The 23,634-nt window shown below is 39.2% G+C and overlaps 1 protein-coding gene and 1 non-coding gene across 3 annotated transcripts; both read right to left on the minus strand.

Moving 5' to 3' along the window:
• Window positions 1–5,568: 5,568 nt before the first annotated feature.
• LOC122094494 lies at window positions 5,569–5,675 on the minus strand. Its single transcript, XR_006144810.1, has one exon. It is a non-coding gene; the product is annotated as a small nucleolar RNA R71 (small nucleolar RNA).
• A 5,639-nt stretch (window positions 5,676–11,314) lies between these two features.
• LOC122093649 (protein REVEILLE 8-like) lies at window positions 11,315–13,187 on the minus strand. 2 transcript variants are annotated; one of them, XM_042664010.1, is made up of 3 exons: window positions 13,005–13,187; window positions 11,896–11,960; window positions 11,315–11,574 (listed from the first exon to the last, which is right to left on the minus strand). In XM_042664010.1, exons 1-3 carry the CDS (start codon window positions 13,145–13,147, stop codon window positions 11,489–11,491), a joined length of 294 nt encoding a protein of 97 aa, XP_042519944.1. In that variant the 5' UTR covers window positions 13,148–13,187; the 3' UTR covers window positions 11,315–11,488. The 2 variants fall into 2 exon arrangements, with proteins under 2 accessions (XP_042519944.1, XP_042519945.1); XM_042664011.1 differs by having other exon boundaries at window positions 11,903–11,960; window positions 13,005–13,168.
• Window positions 13,188–23,634: the final 10,447 nt, after the last annotated feature.

Consider the following 23,634-nt stretch of genomic DNA (forward strand, 5'->3'; position numbering starts at 1 on the left):
CTATAGGAGGGCTATGATGAAGCTTGAAGAAATTCGAATGATTGAAGAACTTTGAAGGCCCAAAGAACACTTCGAATCTATGAAGATCGCTTCAAAGACTTGAAGAACCTCAAATTGGGGGGGGGGAAATGAAGGTAAAGTTTCTCCTACAAAAAATGCTCACTCGAAAAATTTTGGATGATTGAAGAACTTCGAATCTTATGAAGATCGCTTCGAAGACTTGAACAACTTCAAAGGGGAGGGGAGGACAGAGGGCGAAGCTTCTCTACAAGGGGTGCTCACTAGGAGGCTTGAGTGTGAAAAACCAAAGGGAGGGGGTATTTATAGATTTTTTGGGCCAATGGGGTGGAAATGGGTATTTCCTTGGCCAATGGGGTAAAAAAGTAGATTTTTGGGCTAATGGGGTGAAAGAAGTAATTTTTTGGCCAATGGAGAGAAAAAGATGTTTTTTTGGCCAATGAGGTGAAAGAGATGTTTTTTTTGGCCAATGGGAGGTTGCAGTGTGGGTTACACTAGTTGGGCAGTGCGAAATACACAAGCGGGTGAAGAGGGAAATCCCATCACAAATCCTATCATCTTAGTGAGGATGCCGACCACCGGTGGGAAACACAGGTGAGCGAGGGGCTGTATGCACAACAAGCAGGGGTGCGTAGTAGCAGGCAGGGGCACGAGGTGGTAGGTGGGGGTGCTAGGTGGTAGGTACGGGTATACGACGACGGGTGGGGGCATGAGGTGGCAGGCATGGGCGGGGGCACATAAGGCTGGTGCACGCGATGCACGTGAGGCTGGTGCACGCAGGATGTGCGAGCTGGTGCATGCGGGGCATGCAAGGTTGGTGCACGCGGGGCACGCAAGGCAGTAAACTAGTGCACGCAGGGTACGCAAGGTAGTAGGCTAGTGCATGCAAGGGTCCATGAGGCTGGGGTATGGGTGCTTATATGGGTGGGATCTCAGTGCTCATGGCAAGGTGTGGGTGCATGCATGGGGGGTTTGGGTTCTCATGGAAAAGTGTGGGTGCTTGCATGGGCAGGGTTTGGGTGCTCATGTCAAGGTGTGGGTGCTTGCATGGAAAGGGTTTGAGTGTTAATGGCGAGGTGTGGATGCTTGTATGGGTAGGGTTTGGGTGCTCATGGCATAGTGTGGGTACTTGCATGGGTGGGGTTTGGGTGCTCAAGGTGTAACTTTTGGGAATGATTGCAGGGAGATCTAATGGTCCGATTTTAATGCACCATAATCGTTGGAATCATAATTCCAAGTACTATCCATCCGTATGGTTGCTTTGGACCAGATTCCTTCGTATACGAAAAGTCATAATTGGACCATTCTTTTCTCTCGCACGGGATTTTTGGGTGAGTATGGAATGTTTTGGGTTGGGTCACCTCAATCAATTGTTGTCTCTGTTGATTGGAAGCAGGAGGTTGCATCCACGATCCTTTAGTCATCATAGCCGGGGGAGGGTGAAAAAATTGGGTGTCTACAATAGGTCAGTGTCTGGGATAGCTAGTGACATAGGTCAGTGCTCTCCCTAAAGTGGTCTGTGGTTGAGTCCAGGCTAGGGGAATTCAACTATATTTTGGAATAGGGCTGTCCTTGGATAGAATAGGATGAAAATAATGAACATAACTGAATTGATGTTTAGGAACCTAATGTACTCGGCAAGGATATGCAATGATGGGAATGCAATGAAAGCCCTTGGATCCATGTATTGAGGTGAGTGGGTGATTGTGATTTTATTTTACAGGGTAATTCTATACATTTTGTTTATGCATGCACATGTGTAATGGATCGATTTGTGTCATGGCTATAATTTTATTAATCTATTATTACACATGTGACTGTGGTTGAGATGGACTGTGGAGTATGGTGTGGTCTATATTTGAAACTTTGGTATTGATCATCTGGGGCATAGTGTGGCCGAGGTGTGATCCGATACCATGGGCCCAGACCTTGGTATTATGGTTACGATTGTAGCTCTGACGGTCTAGGACATAGTGTGGTCGAGGTGTGATTCGGATATCATGGGCCCGAACCCTTGTATTATGGTTATGATTGTCGCTCTGACGGCCTAGGACACAGTGTTGCTGAGGTGTGATTTCGGTACCGTGGGCCTAGAAGTCTGAGGATGTATGGATGTATGGATGCTATTGGTTGGCATGTATGCATGCATTGGTTTAGGCTCATAACCCAGTACTGTAACCCATGCCAATAGGGGGTGATATATTGGCTAATCCCATTCGATGTTAGGTCTGGTATAACTACTATACTCAAGTACAACGGACTTTATCCAAGGTGGGTACAGTATGATACGATGTACTGTACGCATGGCTGTTGAATAACATGGGTGACCGATGGAATTTTCGAGACCATAGCTATCAGGGGTTACTATTTAAGGGTTGGCTGGGGACCGAGGTGTTTTCTAAGACTGAATGACTCTTGCTTGCAACTAGCCTGTATCTCTGTTGCTTGAGGTACTAGGGAGGTGATACCACCTATGTTGCTTGTAGCACTTATACCCAGAATTCATACTTAATAATCAGGATTGTTATTATAATTAAAAATAATCATGTGGTTGAGCATTATATCATCATGTAAATATGGATTATGTTTGTAAGCATGCATTTGGAATCATGATTGGATGTGTATGTGTTTGAGATTTAAAAGTAACTGCAAGCGTACGGATTAGTGTAGCTAAAGGGTCAAACAGAAGGAAAGCAACCACTTTATTTTAGGCTTCTTCTAGTAATGCAAAAGTGCACCGATTAATTATGGTGATTTACTTCAAACTACCGCCTGATGAACACATTTATGTGTGAAATCTTAGGTAGTAAAGCATGCATTTTACATATTTAGAATGGAGTTACCTTGGGTTTTATTCTCTTTTTGCAGGTTTTCTATTTTCAAGGCTTAAGGACTACTATTGGGTGCCGTATCTCCAATTTTACATATAAAGAGGTCCCATTTCTTTTCGTGGTTGCGAAGAGGACGAAATTATGACCAAGATGGACATATTACATTAAAAGTATGCATTCATTTAGACACCCGTACAGGCGATTATTCTTTTCAGGCTAGAAAAAGAATAATAGACTAGAACTGAACTGAGATGCAGAACCAACCCATATGCAATTATTCCAGGGGTATAAGAAATATTCTAAGATACCAACAAGGATGGAGGGACCCACATGGGGCATTGCATTCTCTCTCCTCCCCTTCTGTGATTTACACTCTCTCTCCTATCTTTTAGGAGATTTTGTTGTAGATTCTTTCCACTCACTTAAAGACAAGGGGCATGGGCGGAATTTCCTCATAGAATAGAATATTGTCCAAATCAAAACAAGGAAAATAGAAGTCGTCCAAGGGAGTTGTGTGCAAGTTAGAGAAGAGAGAAAATATGAAATAAAGAGAGAAAAAATAGGAAAAAAAGGAATGAAAAATTCGTTGGAGATTTTCTATTCTTTTTCTCTTTTCTCTCTCCACCACCTCATCACCCAAATCATCCAGGCTCCTCTCTCCCATATTTTTTTCTCCCTTTTTCTCCTAATTCCTATTTTCCACTTCATCACACAAATTTGACGAAGATGTTGCGCACCAAAAAGAAGAAAAAATATAGGAAAAAAGGCAAGAAATAAAAAAATCCCCCTCTTTCCTATTTTATCTCTCTCTCCCCTATCCCTATAAATACAAACCATCGAAGGGGGGAGGGCGATCATTCTTCCTAGGGCGTTCTCTCTTTTTCTAGTTTTCTTCTTCTAGGTTTTTAGTTGAGCTCTCTCTCTCTTTAGTTATTCTTCTTATTTTTTTTTTATACAAGCACTTTTGTAATATATTTTTTTTTATTAATGCAAGTCTTTGTTTATGCTATTCAAGTTTTTATTGTTCATGCAATTCAAGTTATTCAAAAGGTGTATTACTTTTGATTCTCTAGTTCAAGGCTTAGATCTAGGTGACAAGACCCAAGCTTTAAAGCATCTATGTTCAAGTGCAAGTTTCACTTTAAGATTTGTTTTCTCTAGGCCTAGCAATTTCAGATTTGGTTCATTCCAGATTTGGTTTTTAGGGCTGGTAGTATCTCAAATCAATCAAGTTATTTTAATTCAAGGATTCGAGTATTGAAGTTAAGGTAAGTAGGCTTCTTCATAAGTCTTCTCACCCCCTCTCATTCCCTCTTCTTGCTACCCATTCATTCTTAATTTAGGATTTAAATTTTAGTTTTTTACTTTGATGCTTTCCTTTTCCCCCAAGGTCCTTGGCTAGATGTATGTGTTGGCTTTGCCCCTCTCCAACTATGAAACCATTCTTTTATTGCCTTTAGTTTCAATTATTTACTTTCAGTCATTTACTTTGCCTCCATTCCCCTAAAGCTAAGTAGAGCAGCCCTTGTAAGAGTAACTCTCTGGTCAAATAGGGAAGCTCATATTATTTATAGTGCATCCCTCGGGCTAAGTAGAAAAACCTACTTGTGTGCCTCTCTCTGGCTTTGTCCCCTTTATTTGCACTTTTATTTACTTTTCGACACTTTTTATTTCAACACTTTTACTTTCAGTTATTTGCTATTTAATTATGTGGTTTGAGTATTTAAATTTCTAAATGACGAATGGTTAGGATTAGATGTGAATGGTTAGGTCATTCAATTTTTATTGCAATTTCAATTTTGATTTCCCTAGATGTGTTGGTTAGTACGCTTTTAAATGCATTTGTGTTAGGATGGTAGTTAGAAGTAGATCACCATAATCAATCGTTACGCTTTCGCATTACTAAAGAAGCTAAAAATAAAGTGGTTGTTCTCCTTGTGTTCGATTAAGTTTTTGGTGCCGTTGTCGGGGAGACAATTCCATATTATTTTTCTCTTTCTTTTGGTAAATCGGAGTGCTTTATTTTTCTTTTTCTTTCATCATTTATTGAATTCCTGAGAAGAACAACTTGCAATAATAGTTGTATCGGTGGAGGTCGCCAAGCCTCATAGTACGATAAAGACAGGTTTTGCCTTATAGCACTACCTCAGGAATTGAGCAACCCCGGATCCCTGCCGATACGCTAAAAAAATTAAAAAAAATTTCCATTCTTTTGTGCTTGTCTTATTTTAGTTATGGGTAATTTTCTATTACATGAGTGTTAGTTGGGTACGTAATGCTGAGAATAGGTTAGAAAGAAGAGATCCAACAAGTAGTGACCCTATACCTTTCAATATGGGAGACCAACAGTAAAACCCTCCACCTAAATCTTTGAAGATAGGTTCTACCCTGTTAGAGCAGCCCAACCTTCTTGCATAGTTCTACCACAAGCCCGAGGCAATAATTTTGAGTTCAAATTTCAATTCATCACTATGTTGCCCCACTTTCATGGGCTGACCTTTGAGGATGCATACCTATTTCTAAGGGAATTTGAAGAGGTATGTGTTCTAATTAAGATCCAACAACTTTCTAATGATGTTGTTAAGATTAGGTTCATTACTTTTGCATTGAAAGACCAAGTTAATAAGTGGTTGCATGGGTTATCCACAAATTCCACAACCTCATGGGAACAATTCATAGTTGCCTTCCTTAAAAAGTTTTCCCAACTCATAAGACCAATAAGCTTAGAAGTGATATATTTCAGTTTAGGCAAAAGCCTAGTGAGTCATCTTCCAAACTTATGGAGAGATTCAAGGATATACTCTAAGAATGCCCTCACCATGGCCTAGACTTATGACATTTATGTCAATAATTTATGAGGGTGTTGATTAACCAACTAAACAAATGATAGAGTCTATATGCCCTGGGGGATTCACATCCTTTACAGATGAAGGAAAGACATGATAATTCTTACTTGACTTAGCTGACAAAACTCGTGAGTGATAATCAACCCAAGAGAATGAAAGAACCATAGGAGGAAAAGGATATTTTGTGGATAGGTTAGTAGCCAAGGAACTCCACCTGGATAGCCTAATCAGAAGGATTGAGATTATTGTTCCTAGAGAGCCATCATCAGTCAATTTGGTTAAGATGTGTGCTTGGTGCCAGTCCCCTAGACATGTCATAAAAGAATGCCCCAACACTTCTAGGGGCACTTCCAATAATAGTGTTAATGCCTTATATCCGGATAATCCATATAGTAATACTTATAATCCAGATGGAGAAATCACCCAAATTTCTCCTGGAATTAGAGCAACCAAGTAGGGCCTTTCAATTTCCATAATCAAGGTCAACATGGACCCAAAGGTCTCCCTTTGCACAATAACCTTTTACCCCAAATACTTTTCCTAGGCCAAATGTAGGACCTCAAGCTAGTTTCCTATCATCTTATCAGCAACCCCCTGGGTTTACCAACACTGGAGAGGCAAGTAGAGTAAGTGATTTGAAAAAAATATGGCCCTTCTCATGATCAGCCATCAAAATCTTACCAGAGAACTCACCCAAGTTGTCTCAATTCTATGTGAGAGGGAGAAAGGAACATTGCTCAGTCAACCATAGCCTAGCCTTAGGCATCAGCCTGTTAGATCACAAGAACCCACTAATGCATCATTGAATGTGGTATAAGGTAAGACCCAACAAGGGCCCTCCAACTAAGTGGTTGAGAGTACCAATAGAGTGTTCCCAAATCTTTCCCATCTATTATTCCTGTTAACTCTCCTTTTGTTGAGGACATAATTGTGCCTCTTGTTCCAGGTTCATCTGATGAAGAGCAATTACAAAAGATTCGGTTGAAGAAACAAAAAATGATTCTTCTGAAAAAGAGCAAATCTCTAATAGTCCTTATGTTCCCCCTATCCCCTTTCCTATTCACTTGGTAAACAAAAAGAAGACTGCTTTCACAGATAAAATTTTAGAAGTCTTCAAAAATGTAGAAGTGAATATCCCTCTTTTGGGTGCCATATCCCAGATCTCCGCCTACGCAAAGGTCTTGAAAGATTTGTATACTCACAAACGTATCAGGAGTGTGTTCAAAAATGCATTCTTGATAGGTAACATTAGTTTCATAATAACTCAGCCTATAGCAGCCAAGTATAAGGATCCAGGGAGCCCTACCATAGCTTGTGTCATAGGCAACACCTATATTGAGTAAGCTTTACTTGACCTTGGCGCAAGTGTGAATCTTTTGCCTTACCATGTGTATAAGTAACTAGGATTGAGAGAATGAAAGCCAATAGAACTACTCTTCAGTTGGAAGATAGGTTTGTTAAAATTCCTAAAGGGATGGTTGAGGATGTCTTATTTAAGGTGGGAAAATTTATATTCCCTGTTGATTTCATTGTGTATAAGTAACTAGGATTGAGAGAATGAAAGCCACTAGAACTACTCTTCAGTTGAAAGATAGGTTTGTTAAAATTCCTAAAGGGATGGTTGAGGATGTCTTATTTAAGGTGGAAAAATTTATATTCCCTGTTGATTTCATTGTGTTAGATACCAAGCCCTTCTCAACCAAGGATGAGATCCCAATAAGTCTAGGAAGACCATTCCTGACTACCAATAATGCATTAATCAATTGTCAGAATGGTTTTTTAAGGTTATCTTTTGGCAACCAAACTGTTGAGTTTAACATGTTTAAGATAGGCAAGCAACCATATATGGAAGAAGGGATCAATATGCTTGAGGATTTTTTAGATTTTTCTCATGATTTAATTACCAACTTTGATATTGATTTTGATTCAGAATTCCATGAATGTATGATGAGTTGGGTGATAATAGTGAAAATTTCTTTTCTAAAGTCTTGAGTCTTCACACACCTGTGAAGCCCTTAAGACCCCTTTCTAATTCCATTCCCAAACCTTCCACAGTTGAGCCCCCGAAGTTTGATCTTAAAGAGTTGCCATCTAATTTGAGGAATGCTTTCCTAGGGCCTGACCAGACTCTTCCAATAATAATTTCTTCAAATTTGACTTCTAGACAGGAAGATGAATTACTTAAGATGTTAAAAGATAATAGGGAAGCCCTAGGTTGGACCATGGCTGGATATCAAGGTTATAATCCATTATGTTGTGCAACATCATATACACCTTATGGAGGATTCCAAACCATCCGCGAAACTTCAAAGAAGAGCTAACCCTGTGATGATGGAAGCCATTCAGACAGAGATCCTAAAGTACTTGGATCATGGAATAATTTATCCTATTTTTGATAGCCAATGGGTAAGCCCAGTTCATGTAGTGTCCAAAAAGTCTGGTGTTACTGTAGTTTTTAATGTCAACAATGAACTAATTCCAACCTGTATCCAAAAAGGGTGAAGAGTATGCATAGACTACACAAGAAACTTAATGTGGCAACCTGGAAGGACCACTTCTCTTTGCCATTCATTGATCAGATGTTGGAGAGGTTAGTTGGATATGAATACTATTATTTTCTTGATGAATATTCCAGCTATAACTAGATCCTAATTGCTTTAGATGACCAACATAAGACCACTTTTACATGCCTGTATGAAACATTTGCTTACAGGCGTATGCCCTTTGGGCTTTGCAATGCCCCTGCTACGTTTCAACGATGCATAATGAGCATCTTTTCTGACATGGTTAAAAAATTCTTAGAAGTATTTATAGATGACTTTTCAATTCATGAGAATACCTATTCTGAGTGTCTTCATCATCTTTCCCCAATTTTGAAAAGGTGCATATCTAAGAATTTGATTTTGAATTAGGAGAAATATAATTTTATGGTTAAATCTGGTATTGTTTTAGGCCATGTAGTATCCAAGGAGGGAATTAAGGTAGATAGAGCTAAAGTAGATTTAATTGATAATTTATCACTTCCCCAATTTGTTAAGGATGTCCGGTCTTTTCTGGGTCATGCTGGTTTTTACAGAAGGTTCATCAAGAACTTTAGTTTGTTAGTCCGATCTCTCATTGCACACTTGCCAAAGGTCAAACTTTTGAGTTTTCTAAAGAGTGACTGGAATCCTTCAAGCACCTTAAGAAGGAGTTGACCAATGCACCCATTTTTCAACCACCTATTTTGACTAAACCTTTTGAACTGATGTGTGATGCTTCAAATTTTACCATAGTAGTGGTTTTGGATCAAAGACTTAATAAGCTACCCACTATCATTTACGATGCTAGTAGGACCATAAATGATACATAATTCAATTATACAATCACTGAAAAAGAATTTTTAACTGTTGTGTTTACGCTAGAAAAGTTTCGATCTAATTTAGTTGGGGCACATGTGGTGGTGTACATTGATCATTTTGCTCTTAGATACCTTGTTCAGAAGAAGGATTCCAAAGCCCGTCCATTAGGTGGGTTTTACTTTTGTAAGAGTTTGATTTAGAAATTAGGGATAAGAAAGGAGTTGAAAACCTAGTTGCAAACCATTTATCCCGACTTCCCAATTCCTTGACTATCGATTCTTCAGTCAAGGAGAACTTTCTAAATAAATAGTTACTTGCAGTGTCTAGTGAACCATGATTTGCTGACATTATCAATTTCTTAGTTTCGGGTATGACTCTGGATCATTGGTCCACCCAAGATAGGTATCGATTCATTTCCCAAGTCAAGCATTTCATTTGATACAATCCCTATATTTTCAAACTTTGTCTTGACCAAATTATCAGACTTTGTGTGCCTGATCGTGAACAACATTCAATTTTATCTTTTTACCATGATCATGCATGTGGTGGACATTTTGGACCTAAGAAGATTGCTGCAAATGTTCTCTAATGTGAATTTTATTGACCCACTCTTTTTAGAGATGCTTTTGATTTTTTCAAGGCTTATCTCGCCTGCCAATCTTTTGACTGTATCAATGAGAGGAACATGATGCCCCTCAACCCTATTTTAGAAGTTGAGATCTTTGATGTGTGGGGCATCGATTTCATGAGACCATTCCCATTTTCCTTTGGGAATTTGTATATACTTTTGACCATTGATTATGTTTCTAAATGGATAGTGGTCATACCTTGTAAATCTAATGACCACAAAGTGGTGGTCTAGTTTCTCAAAGAAAACATATTTTTCCGCTTTGGTACACCACATGCTATAATTAGTGATAGGGGTACTAATTTTTGTAATTGGCCTTTGAGGCCTTGATGAAAAAGTATGGATCATCCATAAGTTATCTACCCCTTATCACCCCAAACTAGTGGTCAAGTGGAGGTGTCTAATAGGCAGATCAAACAAATCTTAGAGAAAACTGTTAATCTCAACCATAAGAATTGGTCCCTAAGGCCTTTAAAATACAAAACATGAAAAAGAGAGTAACACCTAAGGTAGCTCCACTCTAAGTGTGTAAAAATGCATGTTTTACTATCTAAGATTTCACACATAAATGTGCTCATTAGTGTGCTTGCCTGCTTACCCATCACTGGGCTAGTGCAGTTCACCCCTCGTGGATTTTTCTTTTTAGATGGTGGAACCAGAGGTGAAGCTGGTCAGGATTTCAGCAATGGTTGTGAGGCTGCATCTGCGAAACACTATGGATGCAGATGGATGCTACCTCTTATATTGTGATTTATTTTTACATGAGATGTACGATGTAATATTTACTTAGTTGTGGGTTGTTAAAAATTTGGGCATGTCTGATTTGTATCTATCATTGTAGTCAATTCACCATAAGCCTTATCATGTTATGAATTTTATATGCTTACTCTGATTGCATTTTGTGATCTTGTGGCTTTGTGAGGTAGTTAATTGCTTCTGTGATCCGTATAGAAGTAGGCTGACTGAGTTTAGTAATCCAGTGCCACATACTTTGACCTAAGTGAGGGCGGGTGTGACAGTGGGGGAGAAGAAATGGAGGTGGAGTGGAATTCTATATGAGAGAGAGAGGAAATTGGAAGAGAGAGATAGACACAAAATCATTTTTTCATGAATTGGTCCAATATTGACAAGACTTTGAAAGTGAGCGGTATGTGAAAATGTTGAGTGCCACATCAACAAACAACAATATAATTGCATTAGGAACTTGTCTATTAAGTTTTCCACCCCACTTATCCAAACACTCATATTTGTGGTAGTTTATAGGGAAATAGGTGTAAGTCTTCCACCCATTTTTTACCTTTTCCACTTTTCACCACCAGATAAACAGGGCCCTAAAGAGATTCCTTATTGACTCTCAAGGTGTAAAATAATTTGTAACTTTAACTTTGGGAAAAGGTTAGGTATGCCGCTGGTATACTGTATGCTAGCACTCATTGTGTCTATCTCTCTCTTCCTCAGTGATACCCCATCATGTGCTCCCGCTGGTGTTATCTGCTAGCTTTCCATATACCGGTAGCGTACCTATCCTTTCCCACTTTACTTTTATGCACTTATAGTATGACAATTTTTTTTTTCCAATGAGGGTAATAGTGTTGTTTCATTTGAATACTAAAAATTGTGTATAATAATGACACCCTTTTGATAATGATATAATGAAATATCACTTTCAATTTATTTGTGAAAATCCTTTTATACATTTATCTTAAAGTACTATTGAGAATAAAACAATAGACAGTTAAAGAAGGTGTCAAATTTTAAATACACCTATAAATTTATAAGTCACACTCTCAATTATGAAAGTAGCCTTCGCATATTACATAGTCTTCATTTCCTTGGCATTAGTTTCATAGTCTTTATTTCCTTAGCATCAGATTCTTGTGGTGACTTGTCATTTTGCGCTTGCCCCGCTCCTGCACCAACAATCCTCATTACAATCAAACCCACCCATCCATTAACATCTATATTACAAGAGTCAATTATAATAAGATTTTGAAATTTTAAATTAGATCAAGCATTGAATAATTTGGGCCTACTGACTGCGGATTCAAATTATCCAGTCAAGGGCTAGCCCCACTCATTGACGTTTAATTTTCCTACAGATTAAATTTGTGGACGTTGGCCAGTGATCTGAATGATCTGAGCCCAAATAGTCATTTAAAACAGTGAGGTTTTAGGCCAAGTGCTGGTAAAATATCCCACAATAATAGCATTAATTTAAGAACACAGCTTTCCTTGAACCTTGATTATTAGCTTTGAGCAGATGTAATCCTCTATTTTCTTCCAATCACAATCGAACCTGAATCATTAACACAACAAAAAATAGTAAAAGAAGAAAATGATAATTGAGATCTCTTCAATAGTAAGTATAAAAATAATAATAATAATAATAATAATAATAATAATAATAATAATAATAATAATAAAATCATGTCAAGTATTTTCAAAGTATTGAATTAACGAGTAGATAAATTAACAAAATGAAGAGAGCAGCAGCATCAAAAAAATTAATTGAAGGGATTCAATCCACTTAAGATTGGCCCCTGTCATGATGTGGGCCCACTGCACGGACTTCCGTACTCCCACATGAGTAAATCAAAGTTACTGCCCTCACTTAAGCAAAGAAAGCTTGGGGAATGAAAGGGAAGAAAAAAAAAAAAAACTGAGTGGTGACTGCCTATGGCGTAAGAACTCGTGGTCGACTCTCCATTTCGTGACTTTTCGTCCCACCTCTGTGTAATATCTATATATATATATATAGTATGTATATCCTTCTTCTCAACACTGGATATTTGAAAAAAAAAAAAAATTTAGTACTCATCAGAGTAATTACGTACTATTGACTCGTGGTCTTACATTCAATGGATGGATCACCACATGGGGAGAGGATTCATATTCCATCCCAATATGGGGAGAGGAGTTTCCCTTATACAAAGGATCTATTGTTTAAGAGATATCCAGATCAGAAGTCAAAATAATTAATGTACTATTAAGTACTACTGAATGGTGGTTTGATATCCTATGGATGATAGGATCCTATGTGAGGAGGTCGCAAGTGAAGAGAAGATCTATACTACATTTTAGAATGGAGAGAGAATATACCCTTTTTGCACGGTATTATAGTGTCCAAGAGATATCTGATTCACAAGTTAGAGCTAATAAAGTACTACTGAAAACGTGGTATGACATCCCATGAATAGTGGGATCCCCTATGATGAGATCACCACGTGAGGAGAGGATCTAAATGCGGTCTTTGTTAACTACCTAACTTGTGGATTGATGAGACAATAAAGAAGATATTAAGTGAGAAAAACTTGGAGAATCAAGAAGCATTTAAACTCACAGTTGGAGAGCTTCCACCAATTTCTCACTCTCTTCATCAGTCCACAGCCCCCTATACTTCATTATGGTATATGATCTCCAAACTTTCTTCCTGTCTGAAACGTCTCTAGGCACCTCCATCGTATCAAGGTTCGACACAGGCATATACACAGCACTCAGAAGTACAATTTTATAGTGTGAGAGAGACTATCACAGCTGAAATGATCAGCATGCAAGTAACTAACGTACACCGGCCTAACCAAGATATTCTAAGCATGCACAATGACTGAGATGCAAAGGTGACTTGTGCCTAATGCATTGTCTCCACGTTTTAGCTTCTCTGAACCACTCAAAAGAAAAGCAAACATGGACCACGCAAACGTAACTTAATTTGGAAGCTCAAACTATAAATCACAAGCTCTGTGTTAGGTTCAACCCAACAAAGTCTCATAGATTTGGACTGTCAATCCTCTATTGATTTCCTTCTCCTGGAAGCGACCAGAACAAATTCCTTTTTAGTTTCCCAAACAAGAGTGTGGGTGAGTTTTCGAAATTAACCAATGATCCGAGTAAATATAACTATCTTAATAAGCAGCCAATCAAGGTAGCATCCATCCGGCGCTGTGCATGATTACGTCAGAGTCCGTGGAAGATTTTGAGCCACAAATTTTGACCTTCTAAGGTACACCCACTTTGAGGTGCATTTCGCAAACTGCAGTACTGGCATACGAAGTCTAGCATCACATGACTAATCACATGTGCCGTGTCTCCCTCCCCCCACCACCCCCAAAACCAAAAAAAAAGAAAAAAGTAAAAAGCTTTTCCCAGTTAAATTATTTTTCAAACAGCTGATTGGTTGTCGTAATGATTCTTCATGATATTAGGGTTCTCATTCACAAAATGAGCTGAAGGTTGGACCGCTGCTACTAGTATCCCTTTTTCCTCTATGTCTATGTTTCTAATTCCTTCGAGCAAATATTTCTGATTTAAACAAGCTTATTTGTCATTTTTGATGCTAGGATTGCAAGGATAGAAAGGTTTATTGGCGAAATGGAATATTTTATGCTTGGGTAAGAAATTTGATGGGTTAGGTTTTCTTGAATTGGATTGTTAATTTTAACATGTACTATTAGCAAAGCAAGGTTGGTGTTTTGCATAATAAGAAAGCATTATGGGTCCAAGTTCTCAAAGGTAAATATTTCTTTAGATCCTCTTTTCTCGATGTTGGGCATAGACAAGATTGTTCTTGTGCTTGATGGGACCGTCTTGAAGGTAGGGATGTTCTTGTTGGGGAGTTTCGTCTGGAAGATCGTCCCCTCACTCTGATTAGAATACACATAAACCTTAGGTAGCTATCACAGAAAGAACATGAGCCATTTAGGGACTCGTTTAGGGACTAGAACCATACCTGTGTGTAGTTTGGAAAGCCTCCACTGCTCTCTGATCACTATGTTCCTCGCACTCAAAGATTGGTTCCACTAACAATATCCGGTCCTCTAGGGTCTTCTACAGTCTCCCACTTGGATCCTCACTACAACTCTGAGAGTGGATTGTGTTCTCACATAGTGGTAAATGTAGGGACCATGGAGACTATGTATAATAGTTTACCCATCCCTAACCACTCCCATAATGGTTAGGCTGGGCACATCCCTTTAAGTGGGTCAAACCTCTACTGGCCCATATGAAGCACCTATATTAATATAGCCCAAAACCCAACATTCTCCCACTTGGACAATATTAATATAGTATCTTTCCATTTGGATTCTGGCCATGTATACCATAGCTAAACACCCCCGCCACTTTAAACTTTGATTCAAATAACTTTCTTCTCATGTTGAACAATAGCATAATACACCCCTTAATATATGGCGTGCGTCTACATACTATCACAAACACAAGAAATCATTATTCAAATCACCTGAGATAAAGATAATGAAATTGTGTTATACACATGTGATCACATAAATGTATTTTTTTAAAGACCATTTTCCTGATCATAATCATCCTACCTTAAATTACCTCTAGGTAGAAACTTTGATATTAACCAGTACCTTAGCAAATAGCTATAACATGAGGTTAATACCTTTACCTTAACAAACCGCCTTTGGTAAACCACCACTTCTTTAGATTTAGGTTAAATACCACCATAAATCATAATTTTTGTTGAATACCGCCCTTTACCATGATATGTCAAAATAAAAAGGTTATAAACATATAAATAATAACCACACAAAAACACAACGTCGAAAATGGAAGAAAGTCATTATATTAAAAAATATTATAGTTTGTAAATAAGTAAATAAATGTGCTCCCATTTATAAACATATAAATAATAACCACATAACAACATAATGACGAAAATGGAAGAAAGTCATTGTATTAAAAAAAATACTCATAGTCTGTAAATAAGTAAATAAATGTGCTCCCATTTAGCTAGAGAATAAAACTCCCACATATCAAAAGATCATAGTATACACTATTAGATACATGAGCCTTGAAGGTTCCCATAGAAAAATCTTCGGTGAGCGAATCCCCCACCATTTTCTCAGTAGTAATGTGCTGAACATCGATCTCCTCATTACTAACCTTCTCTCTGACAAGTAGGTATTTGATGCCACTGTGCTTTGAGTTGCTAGACTTCTTATTGTTCTTGGAGAAAATCATTGCAGAGTTGTTACCACACCACAACCTCATGGATTGATAAATAGAGTCTACAACCTTTAGCTCAAAAATGAAGTTCCTCAACCATACAACCTATTTGGTTGCTTCATAGAGACCAGGATGGTCTACTTAGAGCCCCTCCGCGAGATAGCTCCACCACCCATCAAGAAGATATAAGCAGAGGTGGGACTTCTATCATTCTCCAACCACTGAAATCAGAGTTAGAATACACTGTCACCACCATTGTAGACCAGCTTGAAGTCCCTTTGTTCTTTGCAGATACCTCATCACCTTCTTGGCTACTATCCAGTGAGCTATACTAGCATCTGATTGAAACCTCCAATGCATACTAATAGCAAAAGCAATATCAAGACAAGTGCATACATGAGTATACATGAGACTCACTACTACTGAAGTGTAGGATTTGTCCTCCATCAAGCTCTTCTCTATGTCAATGTTTGGGCATTGCTACTTGTTCAACTTGTCTCCCTTGCTAATGGGTGCATCTCCACCTGAGCACTGAGACATGTTGAACCTCTTTAGGACTCTGTCAATGTAGCATATTAAGAAAATTTGAGAAGTCCTCGTCTTCTATCACGACTGATCCCTATCCCAAGAACATAACTAGCCACACCCATATCATTCATCTCAAAGTTTCAAACAAGAACCATTTGGTCTTAAAAAGTAGGGTATGTCATTATAGGCTAACAAATATTATCAATATATAGCACCAAGAAAATGGATCTACTCCCACTGACCTTAATGTATATGCATTGATCTATGTGGTTCTCAGTAAATCAAAAGGATGTCACCACCTGGTTAAACTTTAGCTACCACTGCCTTGAGGATTGTTTTAGACCATAAAGTGGACTTCTTTAGTTTTTAAATCAGATGCTTCTTTCCTACCTGGTTGACGTATATAAGCCTGCTATATAATGTCTCCATTTAGAAAAGTTGTCTTCACATCCATTTGGTGTAGCTTAAGATCAAAATGGGCAACAATAGCCATAATGAGATCCTCAAAGAATCCTTTGAAGAAACTGGGGAGAAGGTCTCTGTGTAGTTTGTACCGTCTCTATGTAAAAGCCTTTTGCTACCAACCTAGCCTTGTAGCATTCAACCCTTCCTTGAGAATTATACTTGGTCTTAAATTCCTATTTGGATGCAACTGTCTTACATCCTTGTGGAATCTCCACCAATTCTTAAACCCCATTATTGTTGATGGACACTAATTCCTCTTTCATTGCCTCCACCTATTTGTCTAAATTGTAGTGATTCATGGCATGTAGGAAAGTGATAGGATCGTCCACTTGACCGATGTCATACTCACACTTATTTAGATAAGTCATATAATCTGGATGAATGGTGGACATGTGTGTCTTGATGTATTTCCTTAAAGGTTCTAGTGCTCCAACTATGTCAACTGGAAAAGGTGCTACTACCTATGTGGATGCAAGATCATCTATCATCTCTAGCTCCATGGACATATTCTCTTCATCAGGCATGAGGGAATGAGAATCTTCTAACTATGGAGGGATGGACATATTCTCTTTAACAATGAGTTGAATGGGATCACTCTCTGTGGCTTAGTCATCTAGATTGTTCACCTTGATGTCTTGATTCGACCTTCTAAGTGTTTCTTCAAACTAATTACACTTTCTTCAAGCTAATCACATTTTATCAAACCAAGTTAAAGACGTATGTTTGTTTGTTAACACCAATACATAGCAAGGAGTGTGGACATGTTTCCCAACAATCTCCCCCTTTTTGGTGATGACAAACAAACATAGGCAATATAACCAAATACAAGAAATGATAGTAGCACAGTGCAAAGTTCAATAAGATATTTTAATTCAGTGACAGATACTTGTCATTTCAACAAAGATAGATACTTTAATTCAGTGATAGATACTATAAAGATAGATGTTTATAGATGTTTCTCCCCCTTTGGTCAACAGCAAAAAGAAAATCAAAACTACACAAGTTATTAAAATGCTCCCCCTGAGTAAATGCCAAAAAAAATTAAACTAACATAACACAGAAAATTATCATAGGTTCAGCTTTGTATCTCAGAGTATTTCAAAAAGCAACATAAGAGACTAAAACAAATACTAAGTTCCACAAGATAAAAACAGGGTAAGAGTTTAGTAAGATTATATAAAAATCCTAATCCTCTGCATCCTCGTCCTATGTGTCCTCTTCTTCTTCTTCTTCTCCGTCATCTTCATCTTCCTTGTCTTTGCGTAGGAGTTTGAGAATCTCATTCTGCTTTCTTTCCATCTTCACCAATTGGGCAAGGATGATGTTCCCAATCTTCTAAAGATCAACAACGGTCTCATAGGCTGACGTATCATCACTTCCTTGTTGCTGTGGCTGGCTGGGTCCTGCATCAGTCTTTTTGGAGCCAGTGGTCTGCTTGGGAAGAAGGTGCATCTTGCGAATAGTGGAAAGATTGATCTCTTGAGGAAAAGTTTCAAATGATTCACCAGAAAAATCCACATGAAAGTGGTCCAGGATTTGGCAAATCATCCTTCCATAGGGAAGATTTTCCTTTTGAAGTCTATCACCATGGATAATCATGGTTTTGAGCAGAATGTAAGGAAGGTTGATGCTCACATTCTTACAAACACAGTAGGTGAGATAAGCATGAAATGGGGACACTTCATCTCTATGACCACTCTTTGGGAGGATGTTGTAGGAGATGATGAGATTTACAATCCTCCCTATATCGGTGAGTTCTTTAGCCTTAATCTTGTGAGTATTAGCATATTCCTTCATTATGCTAGAGTACACACAGTCAACATCCATGAATTGTTCTATATAGGTCTCGGGTTGGTAGTATTTGAGTTCCCCTACCACAGAGATGTCTAGGATTTCTCCTAATATCAGAATGTCTATATCTATAGGAACTCCCTTAACATAGGAATGGACTAGAAGGTTGTCACCTTCACCAGAGAAAGTAAGGTTGCAAAAGAACATTGTGACAAGGTGGGGATAACAATTGAACTCTAGTTTGAGAATGTTGCCCCATCCCAAAGCATCAAATAGGTCTTTGATGTCATACCTGGACAAAGAGTCAGAATTGATGGTTCTACCTTGCTCTATGTGTTGAGAGATGTAGAGATCTCATGATTCTTGAGCAATGGAGGAGGAGAACCATAGATATCTTTGTCAAAGGCCTTCCTTTTTTACCTTCTGAGCTACCGTTTTCTTGCTTTGTGGGGATGGTGAGAGTCCATGATGATGAAGGGCGAAAGAAGAGAAGAGATGCCAGGGTTTTTGAGAGGGAAGGGAGAGGATCTTGAGAGATCTATGTTAGAAATGGGTTCTAAGATAGGGTTTTGGGAGAGGAATAGTCGAAATAGGGTTTTAGGCCAAAAGAGGTTTTTAAAATGAGACACAGTGGTTAAAAAAAATCGATTTTAAAGGAGTTTAGAGTCGATTTTTTTAGCGGCGCCGGTCGACCAGTAGATTGTGGAGGTTGACCGGTAATCCTTTTGGTCAGAGGTGGTCAATCGGAGGATTAGAGGAGGTCGACCTGTAATCCTTTCAATCAAAGGCGATCGACCGGAGGATTTGAGACGGTCGACCAAAAGACTCCAAAATTGCCTGAAAACCTAAAAAATTGTGAATTTTGAAAGGGTTTTTCAAGTCTGGGCTTTTGGAATAAATAAGCATGAAGGAATGTTGATTCATTCAACCAAATGGGTTACAAATGCCAAGCTCCTTCCTTAGGAAGCTAAAACGCTCTTCACCTAGTGGTTTAGTGAATATATCTGTGAGTTGTTTCTCGGTTTCAATATATTCTAGAGAAACATCGCTATTTTGAATGGTGTCTCGTAGAAAGTGGTGTCGAATATCATTGTGCTTTGCCCTTGAGTGTAAAATGGGATTTTTACTCAAGTTTATGGCACTGGTGTTATCGCACATGATTGGGCAAAATTCAAAACTCACTCCAAGATCTTGGAGAGTTTGCTTCATCCAAAGGATTTGGGCACAACATATACTAGCTGCAACATATTCGGCTTCGGTGGTAGATAAAGCAATGGAGTTTTATTTCTTGCTAAACCAAGATACAAGGTAAGAGCCGAGAAAGTGACAGGTACCACTGGTACTTTTTTTGTTGATATGGCAGCCTGCGAAGTCAGCATCTGAAAAGCTGACCAAGTCAAGGGGTTGGTTTTTGGGGTACCATAACCCAACATCACATATGATTTTCAAATATTTAAAAATTCTTTTTACAGCTGTGAGGTGAGATTTCTTAGGATCAGCTTGAAACTGAGCATATGCGCATACACTGTACATGATATCAGGTTTACTTGCCGTTAGATGTAGAAGGCTCCCAATCATGCCTCTATATCTAGTTACATCCTCAGAAGTGCCATCCTCATCCTTGGTTAGTTTTAAGGATGAGCTCATCGGAGTGTCTGAAGATTTATGGCTGTTAATGTCAAATTTCTTTAGCAGCTCCTTGGTGTACTTGCTTTGGTTTATGAAAATTCTATTATCAGTTTGTTTTATTTGAAGTCCAAGGAAGAAATTTAACTCTCCCATCATACTCATTTCAAATTCATTGCTCATCTTGCTACTGAAATCGGTACACATTTTCTCGTTGGTTGAGCTAAAGATGATATCGTCTACATAGATTTGAACAATGAGTATGTCATTCTTCAAGTTCTTCACGAACAGGGTTGTGTCAAACCTCCCCCCTGAGAAGCTACTTTCTATCAAGAAAGTACTTAATCTCTCATACCAAGCTCTAGGGGCTATGGATAGTTTATAGACATGGTTTGAAAACTTAGGGTCTTCAAAACCAGGTCCTCCAATGGTTGGATAGTCCTTTTTGACTGACCATCGGTCTATGGATAAAAAGCTATGCTGAAATTCAACTGTGTGCCCATAGCTTTCTGTACACATGTTCAGAACTTAGAAGTGAACTTGGGATCTCAATCAGAGATGATACTAAACTGGTACACCATGCAATCTGATGATGTAATCAACATATAACTTGGCCAACTTGTCCATAGAAAATGTGATCATGATTGGGATAAAGTGAGCTGCCTTGGTCAAGCGGTCCACAACTACCCAAATGGCATCCGTGCCCTTCTGTGTGCAGGGTAAGTTTGTGACGAAGTTCATAGTAATATTCTCCGATTTCCACTTCAGAATAGGAGGGGACTGTAATAAACCATGGGGCCTTTGTCTTTTAGCCTTGACTTGCTGGCACGTAAGGCATCTAGAGACATGTGTGGCCATATCATTCTTCATTCCTTTCCACCAGTAGGAGCCTTTAAGGTCCTTACACATTTTAGTGCTGCAGGGTGAATGGAGTATGGAGAGCTGTGTGCCTCTCTCAAAACTGTATCTCTCAAATCACCACCACTAGGCTCACATAACCTCCCATTGAACTTGAGAATCCTGTTTTTAATTATAGAGATATCTGGGTTTGTTTGGGTTCCTTCCTGGCATTCTGTTATCAGCTTCTACAACTTTGTATCATTACCCTGAGCTGCAGTGATCCTATCCACCAGACTAGGTTGTACCACCAATGCCGATAGTGACAAGGTGACAACTTCTACTAATAGCTCCGAGTCTAGCTTCCTAGCCTCCTCTATGAGATGCTCATTGGTCGTCAGTGATGCTGATTGGGATTTTTGACTAAGGGCATCAGCTACCACATTGGCCTTTCCTGGGTGATAGTAGATAGTATAGTCATAGTCCTTCATTAACTCCAACCAATGCCTCTGTCTCATGTTGAGCTCCTTTTGGGTGAAGAGTACTTGAGGCCCCTATGGCCACTGAAGATCTCACTCTTCTCACCATACAGGTAGTGTCTCCAGATTTTCAGTGCAAAAATCACAACTCCCAACTCCAAATCATGGGTGGGGTAGTTCTCATAATCTTTCAACTGGCGGGATGCATAAGCAATGACTTTCCTGTGCTGCATCAATACACAACCCAATCTCAGCTTGAAGGCATCACTATACACAACCATACCACCTGTACTGGTCGAAATAGTCAAAACTGGAGCTGATACCAACCTTTGCCTTGGCTCTTTGAAACTCTTTTCACAAGCATCGGACCACTCAAATTTTACACCCTTCCATGTGAGTTGGGTCATCGGGGTAACAATGCGGGAGTTCTCGATAAACCTCCTGTAGTATCCAGCCAATCCCAGAAAACTACGTATGTCTGCTACACTCTTAGGAGTCTCCCATTCTAGAACTACCTTCACCTTGCCTGGGTCAACCTCTATACCCTTGTTTGAAACAATGTGGCCTAGTTATGCCACCTGTGACAACCAAAACTCGCATTTACTGAATTTGGCATAGAGTTGCTTCTCTCTCAGGCATTGCAATACTAACGTCAGGTGAATACCATGTTCCTCTGCACTCTTGGAGCAAACCAAGATGTCATCAATGAATACAATCACAAACTTGTCTAAGACATCCTAGAATACCCAATTCATCAAGTCCATAAATGCAACCGGTGCATTGGTTAACCTATAGGACATCACCAAGAACTCATAATGTCCATACCTTGATCTGAAGGCGGTCTTGCTGACATCACTATCCTTGATCCTGAGCTGGTGGTAGCCCGATCTAAGTTCAATCTTTGAAAATACCTTGGCACCCTGCAACTGATCAAATAAATCATCTATCCTTGGCAAAGGATACTGGTTCTTGATAGTTAGCTTGTCAAGCTCCCGGTAATCAATACACAATCTCATACTTCCGTCTTTCATCTTGACGAACAACACCTGTGCTCCCCATGGAGACACACTAGGTCTAATGAATCCCTTCTTCAAAATATCCTGAAGTTGCACCTGCAATTCCTTCGACTCTGTGGGGTCCATGTGGTAAGGAGCTTTTGACACTGGTGCCGAACCGGGTAGTAGGTCTATAGCAAACTCTGTCTCTCTACCCAGGGGCAAACTTGTTAAGTCATTTGAAAATACATCGAAAAACTCCCTCATACATCGAGCTCGGTTAATGGCCTAATCTCTATCTCAGTATCTATCACAGATGCTAAGTAGCCTTGGCACCCCTTATTAAGCAACTTCTTCATCTGGAGTGCAAATATAATAACCTTCTTGGGTTTCTTGGGCTTATCCCCTTGGAACACAAACTCATCATCATCACAAGGTTAGAAAATGATAATCTTTTCTACACATAGCACACTGGCTCTGTATGCGGACAACCAGTCCATTCCTAAAATCACATCGAAGTTGATCATATCCAACTTGATCAAGTGAGCATTCAACTCATGTTCACCTATGTTCACTGGACAAGGCTCATATACATAGTTCAAACCGACTACACTCCCTGTAGGGGTACTCATTGACAAACATTGAGTCAATCCCTTGGGCGGAATTCCCGTCTTTGTAAATGCCAGTGAAACAAATGAATGCAAGACTCCTAAGTCAAATAACACATGTGTAGGCAATAATGATATCAATAATGTACCTGCCACTACACCGGGTGTAACCTCAGCATCTTCTATAGTCATAGCAAATACTCTGCCCTATAGTCTTTGGCCCTGTGGGGGCTGGCCTGGTCTAGGTGCCGCATATGTCTGTTGGGTCCTAGTTGGCATAGTGTATGGTGCATCACTTAGCCTCTGGTGGTGGTATGTCCTCGCCATATGGCCCGACTGATCATAATGAAAGCACCTCAGGCTCGATCCCATAGACTGAGATACAACACTAGATTAGGAGGACTGGGAAGTCTTACTAGCTTCAGGCTTTCTGAACTTACTGAATTTAGGTTGATATAAGGCACTCGGAAGGGTTTACTACCTCCCCTAGAATCAATAGACCCCATTAGCCTCTTTCCTATTCCCTTCTGGGCTGAGAAATTATCTCTATGCCGGTCTTCAATAGACTTAGCCACTTGGGACCACCTCGGCATAAGTCTGCAGTTTCAACCCAACTATGGTTGATTCAATATCTGACCTAAACACTTTCTCAAAAATTTTGGCCTTAGCCCTAT

Source organism: Macadamia integrifolia, chromosome 11 (assembly GCF_013358625.1).
Source record: "Macadamia integrifolia cultivar HAES 741 chromosome 11, SCU_Mint_v3, whole genome shotgun sequence".
NCBI classification, from domain to species: Eukaryota; Viridiplantae; Streptophyta; class Magnoliopsida; order Proteales; family Proteaceae; genus Macadamia; species Macadamia integrifolia.